Genomic DNA, 15,724 nt, shown 5'->3' with positions numbered 1-15,724 from the left:
ATATTCATTTGTATGTATGTGTGTAAATAAAGTACTTGGAAGGATGGTCACCAGAATGCTAATGGTTGACCTCTGGGTATATTGGGATTTGGAAGTGATTACATCAATTAAAACTTTTTATATATTGCTCTAATTTCCAGTGTTCTTTTAGCATTGTAATTAAAAATAAAGCAATAAGATTTTTATTTGGAAGGAACCCCAGGAGGGCACACCATGACCCTGTCCTGGCAGGTCACTGGACACTATCTGAAGCATCTCGTGGATGGGCCATTTCCACAGCCAGCACCCAGAGCGGTGGGCACCAGGATGCAAACTGCAGGGCCAGCCCAGTCTTGAAACGACTGACATTTTCATAAGTAGGGAAATGATGAAATTATGGCATCTCCTTAGCCATGGAAAATGATTTAGAAGAATGTATACATGCTCACTGAATATTAAGTGAAAAAAAGGTCACAAAACCTTATTTTCTATTTTCTGATTCCAATTGCACATACTAAGAAATTACTGGAAGTAAATACATAAAATGTTAACAGGGAAGTGGTATTTACAAAGAGCTAAAAGTTTTCTTTTTGCTTTCCAGAATGTTCTAATTTTTTTCTACAGTGAACGTTATTTTTAAAAGGGGAAAATATATTTGTATTATGAAAGCAGTATTCCAGCACAATCATCCATTTGCCCAGCCACGGTGTCTGGCAGCGCACCCAAAGGTGCCAAGGGGCCGACAGGCTGAAGGGTCTCGGGAAGTCAGAAAAGGCCAGTCAGGGAGGACATCTAGCTGGGCCTTAGACGCTGGCTAAGGTTCCTGTCAGCAGAGATGCAAAGGATGGGAGAGGATTTCAGGAGGAACAAACAGCGTGGGAAAAGGCCTAAGGATGGGACAGACTAAAGCCATGACTGTATAAAGAGGACGCAACCATTCCAGGGCCTTTTCTTTGGGAACTGAGTGTTTCTGAGTGCTATGAGAGAGCCCCCACCCCCAGCTCTCATTTCTGGCCCCAAATCACCTACCTGGCTTGCCCTCTTGTCCCCCAGGGTCCCTGACTGGACCAGGAGTAGTGACTCAGGACTTTTTCAGAAACATCTACTTTCAAAGGCCAGAGAGCTGCCATCGTCAAGGCAATTCCCGTGTGCTGGGGCTCTACCAGCAGCCCCAGAGGAGCCTTTTCAGCCTCTTCTGGTGTGGATTGGGCCCAGAGCCGCCTCAGGGGACAGCACGCCCACACGCCTGGCTGTATGAGCTCTGGTGTGGGTGTGTTACCACTTTGTATGCGTTGAGGCTGAAGCCATTCTAGATTCATTGTGAGGTCTTCAGTGACTCCAGTAGAAAATGGATCCTGCTTTGGCAAAAGCTGTGTCTGGCCGTGGCGGCGTGCCTAAAGCAGAGGCAGGCTCTCTGCCAGCCGGGCCTGCCACAGGCCCCCAGTCACACCAGAGAAACTGTCCCCCTGGGGCTGGGGCACTCAGGCCCACAGGGCACCTACTGACTGAGGCCTGTCTGTGCAGAGTACAGGATCGGGGGAAGGTGGGGAGGGAAACACTATGCTTGACAGGCCCCAGAAGTTCACATAGCCTCCAGTGGGTTAGAAGAGGTCACGAGCAAAGAGCTCTCTCACTCCTCAGCTGGAGGGAAAGCCTGCCAGCACATTCTGCCCTATTTCAGAAGAACTTTCCTGGTCAAAGCTGCATGAGAAAGGCGTACAGATAACATTTTTTCCCTGCTGCCCAAACATTATAAATTTTCACCCAAATAAAGGAACTTGAAAAAATCAGTTTACGTGAGGATTAAATTACTACTTTGTCCAACCCAGTCACTCTTTCTAGGGGTCAGATTTGGCTTCTGTCAAGGAAACCCTTTTGTCTAGCACCGTCTCCTCAGTGAATGTGGGGCAGAAGGGCAGGGCTGCCGACTGTTCTGGACAAGCGGAGTCTCCGTGAGAACTCATCTCACACACAACATCAGCCCCAAAGGAGATCAAGGCTCTCAACCCCTCAAATTAAAGAGCAACAACCCAAGGTCTCACCCAGTCACCCAGCAACACTGGGATGGCCTGGGACTCCTGACCCTCCCCACTCCATTTTCAGCCGTAAAATGCAAGAATTAAAGTGTGATCAAATGGAGGCTCTACCAGGCTGCCAGAAATGGGAAGGCCAATGTAACTGATATCTGCAGCTACAGATCCAGCCTCGCCCCATCGTGCCCGTGTGCCTCACCGGTAGGTGTCTTCCGAGTAGGTTTTCTGAACATAGTCCTGCAACTCCATCTGTGCCTTTTCTTGGAATTTTTCAATCTGGCTTGTGCTGGTCAAACCTGGATGATCTGAAAAAATAAAAGTACCCCAAATTGTCTTCTGTATTTGGAAAGCCTCATTTGCAGACTTCTCAGTACTTATTTTTAGTAAAACTTCTGACAAATTTCTCAAGTGCAATAGATTGAGCTCTGAAGGCTGGTCTAGTTTGCATACTCTTGCTAGAACACTGGCTCTTCCTCTGTGCTCTGCCACGACCTGAAGGTTCCCAGGAGAGGTGTGGCCCCTGGGTGCTCACACCAGCCTCAGCAGCCCCACTGGGGCTGGTTCTAGACCTGTGGCTTCCTTCCTTACTCCAGACAACATATACCACATGAAATTAGAAATTAGCATCTGCTCTCTAGATATTTAATCACATAGTGTCTCCCACTTTTATTAGCTATTTTGTTATTCATGAGCAGGGGGCCGGGGCAGCGGGACAGAGAGGTTAAGCTGCGTCCACCCCTGCTGTCGAGGACAACAGTCACCAAGTGGCCTCTCAGGAGGCTCAGAGAGAACAGCTGACGGGGAGTGAGTGAGGCCAGCCCAGTCGACTCTTACTTTCCACCAACAGTCTCGCTGCCTCTTCCTCATCTGCTGTGACCACACCTTTTGGCATGCCCTGCAGCTGCTGCTGCTACTGTCCTACAGAGACTGTGGGTAAACTTGTGCAGTTTCGATCTGTACTGGATTATAAGTGCTAACATACCTAAAAATTAGCAAAGAGCAAAACAGAACAAAACAAAAAAAGGACACTGGGTGGTAGTATAGTCATCCCTCGGCATCTACAGGGGATTGGTTCCAGGAACCCCCCCATGGATACCAAATCCACTGATGCTCATGTCCTTTACGTTAAATGGTATAGTATTTGCATATAACCTACACATATCTTTCCTTATACTTTTAAATCACCTCTAGATTACTTCTAATACCTAATACATTATAAATGCTATGTAAATAGTTGTACCTAGTTGCTGGTGCATGGCAAAATAAATTTTGCTTTTTGGAACTCCTGGAATATATTTTTCCTTGAGTATTTTTGATTCACGATTGGTTGAATCCACTGATACGGAACCCGTGGACACAGAGGGCCAAATGTGTACTCAACTTTGTTTGCCGTAGTCTTATTTAGCCAATGGCTTAGTTAGGATACAGATGATATCTATTTAGCATATGAAGTTACCCGGCACTACAGCATATTTCTTTGGTAATATAAAGACAGGACTTTAAAAGAATGTATGTATTTATGTTAGCTAGCAAAGCACATATATTATGGGAACATTCAGTCACACACAGTGTGGCAGGGCTCTCTCTACACTGCTGACAACCCGACAAACATGCTCATGTTCAGAAATATCAGTAGACACAGGTGGAAAACAGTCGTTGAGTGACTGTGACCACTGCATATCTTACCGGGGCTAAAGAGAACTATAGCTTTAAGGTATGCATACTCATAGCCGTCTATATCCAGCTTCGCCATACTGTTACAGAACTCCTGAAGCTTCCAGATGTGCTCCATGACTTGCTTTATCCGGTCGCCAGAAAGTTTATCTAGAAATCAACATCACAGATCCTCTGAGAAAGGCTAATGAGAGCAATAACATGAGCTTCTTTGAGGGGCCACAGATTGAAAAAAATGAGAGAATAGTTTCACTTTTAAATGAAAACCCAGTTATCTCAAGAGCCTCATTTTCCAGTTATAGGTGAAGTGACAACAGGCACCCAGATTCCACTCTGTTAATATTCTGCCTCAGTAACGACCTCCGAGACCAGTGATTCTCCCCGGCCCCACCCTGGGCAGCACCTTTGGCCTGCAGGTGCTGAAGGCCCACATGCCAGTTCTTATCAAGGTCAATTCTTTCCAAGTCTCTGCAGGCACTGAATAAATATTTGCCAACCTGAACACATTGGCATTTTTTAGTTGTCAAAATAATTTTATCTGTTGTCTGATTTAGTCTTCCTGACAGTATCTTGCTGAAGGCAGTATTATTATATTCAGTTAAAAATAAAACTAAAGCTCATTTGTGAACAAACCTAAAATTCAATAAAATGTTACAGGGTTTTAAAAATCACCATTATATAACTATTCCAAAGGAATAACTAGAAAAACGAAGGTATGACTAGGTGACTCACACTCCTAGGTCTCAAACACTGGGATGCCTGATTAAAACAGCAATTCAACTCCACCTCAGATGCAAGTGTGATCTGCAGGGATAGTCTAGACCCTGGGCAGCGTGGGCTCCCTTGACAGTGTCTTCAGTGTGCCACGGATGTGCAGCTTGTGGAGACCGCCCCGGCTACTCCCCAGTCCTGATACGGCTGGGACCTGACCACCCGATGTCAGGTGGTTGCACAGATCTCATAATAAGAGACTCAATTGTTCATTCATGCCCTGGACTAGGGGGTCACATGACCCAGGTCTGTGCCCCAGTCCCCAGCTCTTCCACTTGCTGCTTTATCCCAGGCAAGCCAGGGACCTTACTGGGACCTGGTCTTCCCATATGTAACCCTGATATAACAGTTTCTACTTTACAGGGTTGTGAGGATTTATGAGATACATGAAAGGGCAACCTGTCAATGAAGTTGAAAACAGAAGCTGTGACTATTCTGAAAACATCACTCAATGTCTGTATGTCGGAAATCAGCACCTTTTCCCAATTATTTTTTTCCTTTCCTCTTCATTATGTGAAAAGAAGGCAGTCGGGTAGAAATTTAAACATTCTGACAGGTAAGGGACGCTGTGGGACACAGGCTGGCTAAGCGGCGGGCCAGCTGAGACCGAGCCGTCCTTGCCCGCAGCCCCCGCCCTACCTTCCTGGATGCTGTTCTGCAGGTGGTTGACAATGGCGGCCAGGATGGTGGAGAGGCTCATGACCTGGGCGCACTGGGCCAGGCCGAGGGTGAAGAGCTCGTTCCAGCAGGCCCGCACCAGGCTGGTGTTGCAGTCCTGCCTGGGGACACAGAGGCGTGGTGGGTGCGGGGGCCGGTGGCACTCCTCCAAGCCCCCGCGTGTCCCAAACAAGTCGTGTCACCATGTATTTGCCGAAGGCCTATGGAATGCCCAGGATTGTTCTTCACAAACACCACTGTCCGTGACTGCCTTAATTGAAGTCCCTCTGAAGAGAAACTATTCCCTTAACAGCCCTGGTGTGGTTCTGTCACAAAAGGCTGCAGTGATCAAAGGACTGAGAGCCGAGGGTGGGCTCCGAAAGGTACAGACACACCCAGCCTGCCAGGGAGGAGCTGGGGCTGCAGCAGGGAGGAGGGGGGAATCTACACTCAGGACAGCACGGCTGATGCACCTCGAAACAATCTGTCTTCATCTCAGAAGCCCCCAGACGCAGTACCCCGTATTTGTCTCAAGATCACAGGGCGACTCCTGTATTTAACTGTATTTAACAAGCAAATCGGGGCAAAGGAACAAACTGGAAGGGCCCTCAGAGATCTTCCAGGCCATTCCTAGAGCAGGAAAAGCCCTGCCCAAGGATACACACGGAGAAAAAAGACACTTACCCAAGTGCCTGAAAGGCTGGGATGGACCTGGCCCAGTGCATGGAGAGGAAGAGCAGGCGGGACGCGGACTCGCAGATGTAGTGCACATTGAGGTACTCGGGCATCGGGCTGGGCATCGTGAGCTAGGAGAGAAAGCACACAGCACGGGGGTGACCAAATGACGGGGGCAGCTTGTCAACACCAGTCTCTGACACTGAAGCCCCCGTGCAGAGCATCCTTGTGAAGCATACGTCCTCTGCAGGGGGGCTGGCACCGACTCCCTGTGGGGTCCTGCCCAGTGAACTAGGGTCTGATGGCCCCTAGAATGTGGGAGGACGGGGACCTCCCAGCTTATCCACACAAAAACATACATCTCAACTCTGCTTCAACGACACTGGTACTTGTTCTAAGGCAATTCCATTTTGAGCCACAGGTTCAAGTCTAACTCAAACTCAGGGACGGGTCAGCTCCACAGGTTAGCAGGGATTTGGCAGGTGGCCTCAGGGAACAGTGAATGAGAGCCGAGCAGGAGCCCTGATGGCAGGAGGAGTACACACCACCACCAGGATGTCGGGCTGGGTTCCAGGAGCCCCACTGTCTAGAAGAGGCTTGAATGCCTCTGAAGCTGGAATCCCACTGGTGACCTGTGTTCTTGGCACCCTTGGACAACTATGGGCAGGGATTCAGTCTTCCTAAGTGATTGGCCAGATCTCTCTAGTGGAGAATACGAGGGGAATTGAAGACTCAAGCTGCAGACCTAGAGACCAGGGGCTCAGGGAGCCTGGCAGTGTCCTGGAGAAGTGAGGCCGGGGAGGTGAGTGCAGGGAAGACCGTGAGGACCTGACCAGTCTTCAAGTATATCTGAGATCTACTTTCTGTGGCTCTAGCGGTCAGGCCCAATGGCTGGGAAAGCCTGCTGGAACAGACACAGGGCCTGCCTGAGCCTATGCTGAAGCCAGGTCATCATGGGAAGGCGGACGGCAGAGCCGCCTGCATCAGCCTGTCTTGGCAGTGACAGGTGGCCACGCCTGCTTCAGGGTTACCGGCAAAGCCCAACAGCCAAGTGAGCAAGACAGTGAAAATGCTTCATAATGGGAACACTGTTCTGGAACACAAGATCCTGATCAAACACAACCGTATGAAAAATGAGCTCACTTCAAGGTTTGATTTTTTTAACTGAGACCAGCCTGGGCATAGAGCTCCTCTCCCAGCTACACACACTCACCTTAAATGTGACGTGAGTGTCTGAAAGGAGGGGGCCTTCGACCTCAATGATGGGTGTGGACTGGTCTCTGCTGATGACGTGGATGCTCCCTCCTCCACTGCCGTCTATCCCGTCCGCCAGGCTTGGAGGCGAGGAGCTGTCTGTGGTGTTAAGTGCTTTAGCTAAGGTGTCGAAAGCCCTGCGAGCAAAAATGTAGCAAGCGTTGTGAGTCCACAGCTTCTATGAGAAGAGCTCTAGCTGACACGTAATTTAGGGAACAACACATTGGGGAAAAGATAATTAACTGTGACTTGCTGAGAGGGGCAGCGGCTTCCACATGCTGTCTCCATGGTGCCTTGGGTGCTAAGCTAGATATTTATTTTCACACATAATTTCTGTTTTTTACAACTACTCTCCAAGGTAGAATTCTCTCCATCTTACAGATGTGAAAGCTAACTTTTCCAAGACCACCCAACTAGTAAGTGGTAGAACCAGAATTCGACCTAACTCAAATCCCATCCTCTTTCCATTGGATCCAGATTTTAATTTTCTACCAGACCACAAGTGAACATGAGGACTGGTGCACCTGAGTGGCCCCGGCCATGCACCTGCCTGGCCTGGCAAGAGGGGCAGGAGTGGCCGGTCCAATAGGAAAGGAGCAAACCTAGTGGCCCAGCTGCAAAGAGAACACACCCTTGGCAGCGGGCACAGGTGTCTGGACCAGCTGGTGCCATCTAACAGCTAATCTCTGTCTACCCTGATGAATCGATTTAAGCTCTAAACTCAGTACTTGGGAAAAAAGATACATAAGATAAACAGAAGTGGGAAAGGGGATGCACTACTGATGTTTAGGCACCATAAGCAGTGACCAATACAAGTAACATCTCTTCCCCTGCTTCCACTGAGTTACTCAATTTAGTTTATTATCTGGAATGAAAAGAGTTTTTAGACTGTTTTATATTGTGTAATAAAATAGGTCCACATTCCCATAGTTAAAATTTGAAAGAAGACAGACATGCAGGGGCACTGGGACAATTTTGCAATCCTTGATTAAATACAGGGTGGGTGTCAAAATGCTGCCACCCACCCTCACAACACCGCACCTGTGTGTATGTCAGGAGGGGCCTCCACCCTCATGGGTTCATACCGAGTAATCTCACTTGCAGACTGGTCCTCTGGCTGCATTTCTGAAGTGTCACCATTGTTAAGGGATTCACTTAGGTTGGCAAGGGAAGTTACTACATTTGCCAGTGTGCCCAGGGCTCCCTGGCTTGTTTCAGCCTGTTAATCAGAAAATAATAATATTAAAGATGAACACACATACAAGACTCTCAGGGCAATGAAGGTTTAATGTTGCTTTAAAAACAGCTTCTATGGGGGTATGGATATGATGGGGCAGTGAGAGGAAGAGCTTTTTGGTGATGAAACAGTTCTGTATCTTGATTGTGATGGTAGTTACACAAACATACACGTGCGATAAAATGACAGAACAAAAACAGATAAGCTGGATGTCACCAAAATTTAAACTTTTGTGCTTCAAAAGACATTATCAAGAAAGTAAAAAGACAATCTCTCTCTCCCCACACACAAAACACAACCCAGAGAATGGGAGGAAATTTTTGAAAATTATACATCTGATAATGATTTAGTAGCCAGAATATCTAAAGAACTCTTACAGCTTAATAAGAAAAAGACAAATAAGCTAGTTAAAAATGCAAATAAAAACCACAGTGAGATATCACTTTATACCTACTAGGATGGTCACAGTGAAAAAGACAGATAACAACAAGTGTTGACGAGGATGTGGAAAAATTGGAACTCTCATATGCTGCTGGAAGGAAAGTAAAATGGTGCAGGCGCTATGGAAAACAGTGTGGCGATTCTTCAAAAGTTTAAACGTAGAGTTGTTATATGACAACAGCAATTCCATTCCCAGGTACTTATGTAAGAGAAATTAAAACATATGTGCAGGGCTTCCCTGGTGGCGCAGTGGTTGCGAGTCCACCTGCCGATGCAGGGGGACACGGGTTCATGCCCCGGTCTGGGAAGATCCCACATGCCGCGGAGCGGCTGGGCCCGTGAGCCATGGCCGCTGAGCCTGCGCGTCCGGAGCCTGTGCTCCGCGACGGGAGAGGCCACAACAATGAGAGGCCACCGTACCACAAAAAAAAAAAAAAAAAATATGTGCACAAAAAACCTTGTACACAATGTTCACAGCAGCATTATTCCTAATAGGGAAAAAGTAGAAACAACTCAAATGCTCATCAGCTGACGAATGGATAAATAACACATGATATAGCTACTCAATGGCATATTATTTGGCAATAAAAAGGAATGAAGTACTGATACAGGCCACAACATGGATGAACCTTGAAAACATTATGATAAGAGAGAAGCCAGTCACAAAAGGCTACATATTGTATGATTCCCCTTATATGAAATGTCCAGAATTGACAAAACCATAGTCAGAAAGTGAGTGGCTGGCAGGGGTTGGGAGTGGGAAGAAGGGGCAGTGACTGCTTAATGGGTTCAGGGTTTCTTTTTGGGGTCATGAAAATGCTCTGGAATTAGAGAGTGGAATTAGATAGTGGGGATGGTTGTAACAATCTTGTGAATATACTGAAAACCACTGTACTGTACCCTAAAAGGGTAAATTTTTTGGTATGGGAATTACATCTCAACTAAAAAAAAAAAAGAAAGCCAAAGATATACTCAAACAAACAAACAAACCAAGATACGTATACAAACATGTCTGCTGTATCTTTTTTTTTTTTTTTTTTGCGGTACACGGGCCTCTCACTGTTGTGGCCTCTCCCGCTGCGGAGCACAGGCTCCAGACGCACAGGCTCTGCAGCCATGGCTCATGGGCCCAGCCGCTCCGCGGCATGTGGGATCCTCCCAGACCGGGACACGAACCCACGTCCCCTGCATCGGCAGGTGGACTCTCAACCACTGCGCCACCAGGGAAGCCCTGTCTGCTGTATCTTGATTATAAAAATGAAAAACTAGAATCAGTAGAAAAGATCATAAACAGAGATGTGGTTAATAAATCACAGAACCACCACATAACAGAATATCATGCAGCTGGTGAAAGATGTAGGTCGTCATGATAGAGAAGTTGAAGGGTGAAAAAAAGAAAAAGAACGATACCCACCCCCGTCCCCATATCCTGCCCTGGTCCTGATCCTGTGCTATGGCTCTGCAAGACACGGCCTCCGGGAGAGACTGGGTGAAGGGAGCAGGCAGCACTGTGGTATCTTTGTATTTATTCAAAGTAAATGATTTTGAATGTATAATTGTTTCATAGTAAAAAGTTTAAAAATCAGCTTCTGAAAATAGCTACCTTTAAGGGGCTCTGCTATGTTCTATTATTCATGACAAGCTTCTGGGGTGGGTCCTGTCACTTCCACGTCCTGGAAGAGTGGCGGGTAGGGCCTGGCTATGACCCGCAGCTGCTGTCTTCACTACACCTCACTCACCACCGCACAGCTTTGTGCTCCTTCTGGATGCAGCGACCACAACAAGTCCTAGCAGTTAGCGTTTACGGAGTGGGCACTGCATGCTTTACCAAATTAACTTACTCAGGTTTCCCAACACCCCTGCCTGGTGGGTGCTGGGGTGGGGATGGGAGGGCACAGGGTGGCCGGCTCTGTACCAGCCTCTGTGCGGGTGGCACACGGGACAGGGGCTGCGCAACCCCCTGCCATCAGGAGTTCAGGGCACTCAGGCCTTACTTTCAGGCTTATGGTGTGTCCACCCCACCAGGTGGTCAGTCACTGTCCTGCACGTCTGCCGGGTTAAGGCAACGAGCCAGGCATGATTCGTCACCACCGCCCGAGGACAACAGGCTCAAAGCCCAGCCAGGGACCAATGGGTGGAGGGCAGCTGTCCACCGGCTCTCATTTTTGCCTCTCCTTTCCCAGAAGAGGACGTTCCTTAACGCGCCACATGCGCATGAGAGCAGACGAGAGGGGAGCCTGCAGGCCCAGCTCTGGCTCTGAGGGCAGCAGCAACGCCAGTGCTGTTCTAAGTTGCTCCTTCCAGAGCAGAGACTTTGGGGCTCAGTGGGGCTGCCGCCGCTTCATCGTTGCTCGAGTTACATCAGGGACAATAAGGTGAGAGAAGCGATGGGCTCCCTTGCCTGGATAAAACTGCCTCTCCTCAGGTATCTCCACAGGAGGCAGCCAGCTGTCTTTCTTGGGGTGACAAACATCTCTGTCCGCAAGTTGGATTCCCTGTAGCTGACTTGCTCTGTCTGGGTTGGAGCTGCCAGAATCCTGGCTGGACTTCTTCCTGCAGGTCATCTAATAAAAAGGAACTAGGGACCTGCAGGTCATCTAATAAAAAGGAACCAGGGACTCCTGCAAAAGGCTATCTTAGGATAAGGAGCTCTTCCTGCCCGTAGTTTGCCAATGTGCATCCCTAGGGGGGAAAATCTTAGAAGTGAACCACAGAATTTTCACCAAATTGAACTCTAGACCCTGACATGTTAAGTGACCATGACCAGCCAGCTCTGAGTTGCCAAAAAGCCATTGGCATCCCTGAAACAAATCACAGCACGGCTGTATCAGAAGTAAATGGAGATGCAGAAGGCCATGGCCTCAACGTAGTCTGAAGGCCAAGAAGGTGGTGAGTGCACACATTCAGAGAAGCGGCCTGCACTGAGACATAAAAGTGGAGAAGGCACGAGGAGAGAACATCACCTTGGAATCTGTGGCCAGGAGAACCGTACCATCCTCACGTATCAAAGGCTGCTGGATGTTCACAAGCATCCCTGGATCAAGAAGACCTGTTTGTCTATTTAAGACATAAAGAAACCCAGAGTAGCTTCCAACATTTAATGCACAGTGTGATCAGGCTGCGTTTACCTGTCCCATCCACATCTGCAAGGCTGAGCAATAGAAAAGCTAACTAGACTCAGCCACTGAGTGACTCACCAACCCCCTTCTCTCTACAATGAGATGTGCAGAGCCGGGTCTGCAGCCTGATATAGGATGAAACAGACCGCACATCCCCCTGGGCTTCCACGTCCACTGCTGTGCCAGTAATGCTAACCTGATCTCAGAGTATCACCAGGGCATTCCCAACTCTAGCGCTTGCCATGATACATTTTGGATTTCTTGTTTCCCTCTTTCTGTTCCTTTGATAGATTACATGAAAAAAAAAACATATAAATTGACTTGTGGCACCATCTAGACCATCTGGATCTTAGGCCTTTTATCTCTACTGCAAAAAAGCCCCAATCCTGAATCATGGAACAACTGTTTTCCTGCAAGAATGATGCCTGAACTACAGCACATAATCCCAGCACCTGGGATAGGAGAAATTCTGACCCCATCCTAAATCAACCATCCTCAGGCCTGGACAGAGGTGTGACTAGAGTGGCTCCAAAAAGGGTGGGATAAGGCAAGATAAGACTCAAGGCTGTGGCCCTCAGGTGGGGAGGCACATAAGCCCCCCTTTCAAGGAATATCTGTGCTTCCCCTAATCAGCTCCAAAGGCTGATTACAGTGTCGCCCTTTGTCAACACAGGGACTGACCTTGCTCCATCTTTATCTGCCACAAATGTTGGTGTGGCTATCAGAGGACTTCTCAGGTCCTTCCGGATATAGATTTTCTCCGTTGAAGCAGCACAATTGCTTGGTTTCTCCCGCTGCACATCAAAGGGCTTCCGTTCACTCTGCACAGCTTAAATCACAACAGAAATACCCATGTTTAAAAACCACATCCTTCACGGGAGAGGTAGGAGTCCTCTTGACTAAGCCCACTGCTGTAAGGATAAGCTCAGTGCTAGACACGCCTGGCTCAACTTCCACAGTGGACTTCGCAGCCAAAGGAGAGAAAGGCTCAAAGCCCAAGTGTTGTCAAATCTAAAGGAGCTCAAGATGGCGGGTGCCATGGCCGAGAAAGGACCGAGTGGCGTTTGTGTGGGTATCATTCTGTCACTTCCTGCTGCTCACAGGACTCTCTCCAGGAGGAGGAGAAACACCCCCTCAGGTGGGCCCTTAACAGAGATCTGCCCATGCCCCACGTGGAAAAGGAAGCATCCTAATGCCCAACTCGAGCTGGACAGCTTCTGCTGTCAGTGGGGCTCAATTTTACGTGACACCAGCGACCTCTTCCTTCATCATCTGGTACAAGAGCAAGAAAACATGCCAGAAACAAATGAAGAAAACAGACCTTTGCAGAAGAAAGAAAAGAGGACCCCAGACGCATCATGTAAGGAAGGCAAGGGTGCTATTTCATGGATGGGGACCTGTGGCTCAGAGGCCACATGACTTCCCAAGGCCTCCCGGCTCCTGGGGGCAGGGCTGGAGCTGATGTGGGATCAGCTTTACCCCAAAGCCTGTGTTGATCCCACTCCACATGCTGCCTCCCAAATTATCTGGACTAGGTTTCCACTGTGGAAACCAACCAACCCTAGTGGTATCAGCACCGCATCACTGAGCTGACCCTGAAGGTGAACCAAAATGAAGCCTCAACAGATACTGTTGGCCAGGCATGGAAACCTCACTTTCGCCCCTCCTTATTAACTCACGTGGTTTTTTAATAGTTACTCACATTCCATCTTCATGCCCATCTCTAAGCATTTTTTCAGCCGGCAAAACTGACAGCGGTTTCGGTGGTGTTTATTGATGATGCAGTCTTGATTGCTCCGGCAGCTGTAGGTCAAATTTTTCCTTACGCTCCTTTTGAAGAAACCTTTGCAACCTTCACAACTGACAGCCCCATAGTGACGGCCTGAAAGAGAAAGGTAAGTCTATCGGGGACTGGTGTGCAGGGTCAGATGCCAGCAACCACGGGCCAACCACAGGCCTGAGCACTGAGCACGGCACCCAGGGCCTTCACATTTTTCTACCATCTTTAAAGTAGCCCTGTGAGGTCATGATGGACAAACGGAAGCTCAGACAGGTTATGCGGCCGCTGGTAAATGGCATGACCTCAATGCTCCGAGTGCACAGCAGTAGCTCGTGGATGATGGCTGGGCTGCACCGTCTGTTGTACTCACTGGGCACGGCTCTGCAGACCTGCCTGGTGAAGGCCCTCAGCTCCCCTGTCCCGTCAAGAGTGTCAAAGAGCAAACACAAGCTCGTGTTTTGTTGGCCCAAAGGGTCTCATCCTGCATTTACTCCCTCTGTGTGCATCACGTCCTGGGCCCCAGACTGACCCAGGGTGGGGAGCATGACTGTGTGAGCCCAGGCCAAAGGAAGGCCGCCAGTTCTTTTTTCTAAGCTTGTTTACTTTGGGGGGTTCTCTAAGTTCTAATTCCCTCCCACATTAAAAAGAGCCGTGGGCCTCCCTGGTGGCGCAGTGGTTGAGTCCGCCGGCCGATGCAGGGGACGCGGGTTCGTGTCCCCGTACGGGAAGATCCCACATTCCCACATGCCGCGGAGCGGCTGGGCCCGAGAGCCATGGCCGCTGAGCCTGCGCGTCCGGAGCCTGTGCTCCGCAACGGGAGAGGCCACAACAGTAAGAGGCCCGCGTACCGCAAAAGAAAGAAATAAATAAATAATAAAAATAAAAAGAGCCGCACATGAGTTTACCCTTCCTCACATTCCCAGCTGGGACCGCCCTCGCATATGCTCTCCTGGTTTGGTCTCATGTAACCCAGGGTCGTAACTACACTGCAGGGTCCGAGTTCACAAGGTCATTGTGGACGGCAGCTGCAGAGCAACCCATGGCCCTAAGCTTTGGTGCATGGAGCCGTTCTCCAACTCTGCACTTAGAGGGTCTCAACTGTGTGCCTTTAAGAAGAGTCATGCTGAAATGACTCTGTGGACATCATTTTTCCTTCCTTGCAGTGGATTTCCTTGGCTTCTCTAGGCCTTAGAGTGATCTCTAATATCTGGAGACAATGGCACTGCAAGCCTGTCATGAGCTTTAAGCCCAGAAGGGAAAGCCAAGCAGATTCTGTGGCCTCTGCTATGCTCATGCTTCATTCACTTGTTTGAAAGTTTGCAGAATGTCTCTTCTTGCTGAGCAACAAGATGGGGATATAGAGATGAAGGGGTCAGACATGGTTCCTGCTCTTAAAAAAAGAGCACATTCTGGAGGGGAAGACAGGCCTGTAAGGAAGCAACTAGAAAAGAACACATCCAGTGCCCAGAGATCTGAACAAAAGGGTGATGAGGACAGAGGCAGAGCTGGCCCCTGCCTGTGGGGCAGATGAGGGCTTCAGAGAAGGGGCGAGAGCACAGCACCTGAGGCATGAGCGGGCGGGGCTGGAGCTTCCGGCCTTCAGTTGGTGCTTGCCTGGGGTTGTCTTCCTCTTAAGAGGCTTGGCTCCTTTTTTTTTTTTTTTTTAAACCACGACCACAAAGTATCCAAAGTTCCTATGAATGTAGTGACCAAAGAATAAAGCAGAACCAAGTGGTCATCTCAGGACTCAGGTCAGTGTCCCTAGCATCACTTACCCTCTATGGCTCCCACTGTTAGCAGGCTGAAGTCTGAGCTTTTGGGCCAGACATCTTCTTTAGTCTCCTTGTACCCACCTCCTAACCATGGAAGCTCAGGAGTGCTTCCCCAGAGACATGGTGGGTATGGATGTTAAACTCTCCAGGCCCTGGTCCCGCCAGCTGGAACACCCTTCTGCTTTACCTGACAGCACACACTCAACCATCAAGGTCACCAGTGTGACTTCAGGCCTTTCCTGACCCTGGGACTCCAGCCAGAATCACATGCCCCCTCCTGTTTATCACACTGGGTTATAGTGAGGGCATGACAGAGGCAGCTACAGTTAGGA

General features: G+C 48.9%; 1 protein-coding gene across 3 annotated transcripts in view; it reads right to left on the bottom strand.

The window, feature by feature from the left end:
- NR2C2 (nuclear receptor subfamily 2 group C member 2) overlaps positions 1-15,724 on the bottom strand; it is a 98,409-nt gene that overhangs the window by 6,942 nt on the left and 75,743 nt on the right. For all 3 annotated transcript variants that reach the window (XM_081245409.1, XM_081245407.1, XM_081245408.1), the window contains 9 exons: positions 13,543-13,722; positions 12,522-12,669; positions 11,685-11,778; positions 8,129-8,262; positions 7,003-7,180; positions 5,799-5,920; positions 5,097-5,236; positions 3,699-3,836; positions 2,212-2,317 (listed from right to left, as the gene is read on the bottom strand). In XM_081245409.1, coding sequence (XP_081101535.1) covers positions 2,212-2,317; positions 3,699-3,836; positions 5,097-5,236; positions 5,799-5,920; positions 7,003-7,180; positions 8,129-8,262; positions 11,685-11,778; positions 12,522-12,669; positions 13,543-13,722 — 1,240 coding nt within the window. The remainder of the gene's footprint in view (positions 1-2,211; positions 2,318-3,698; positions 3,837-5,096; positions 5,237-5,798; positions 5,921-7,002; positions 7,181-8,128; positions 8,263-11,684; positions 11,779-12,521; positions 12,670-13,542; positions 13,723-15,724) is intronic.

This window comes from Mesoplodon bidens (assembly GCF_964165515.1).
Source record: "Mesoplodon bidens genome assembly, chromosome: 10".
Classification (NCBI taxonomy): domain Eukaryota; kingdom Metazoa; phylum Chordata; class Mammalia; order Artiodactyla; family Ziphiidae; genus Mesoplodon; species Mesoplodon bidens.
Note: the sequence above shows the minus strand (reverse complement) of the source record. Positions and strands in the feature narration are given on the sequence as shown.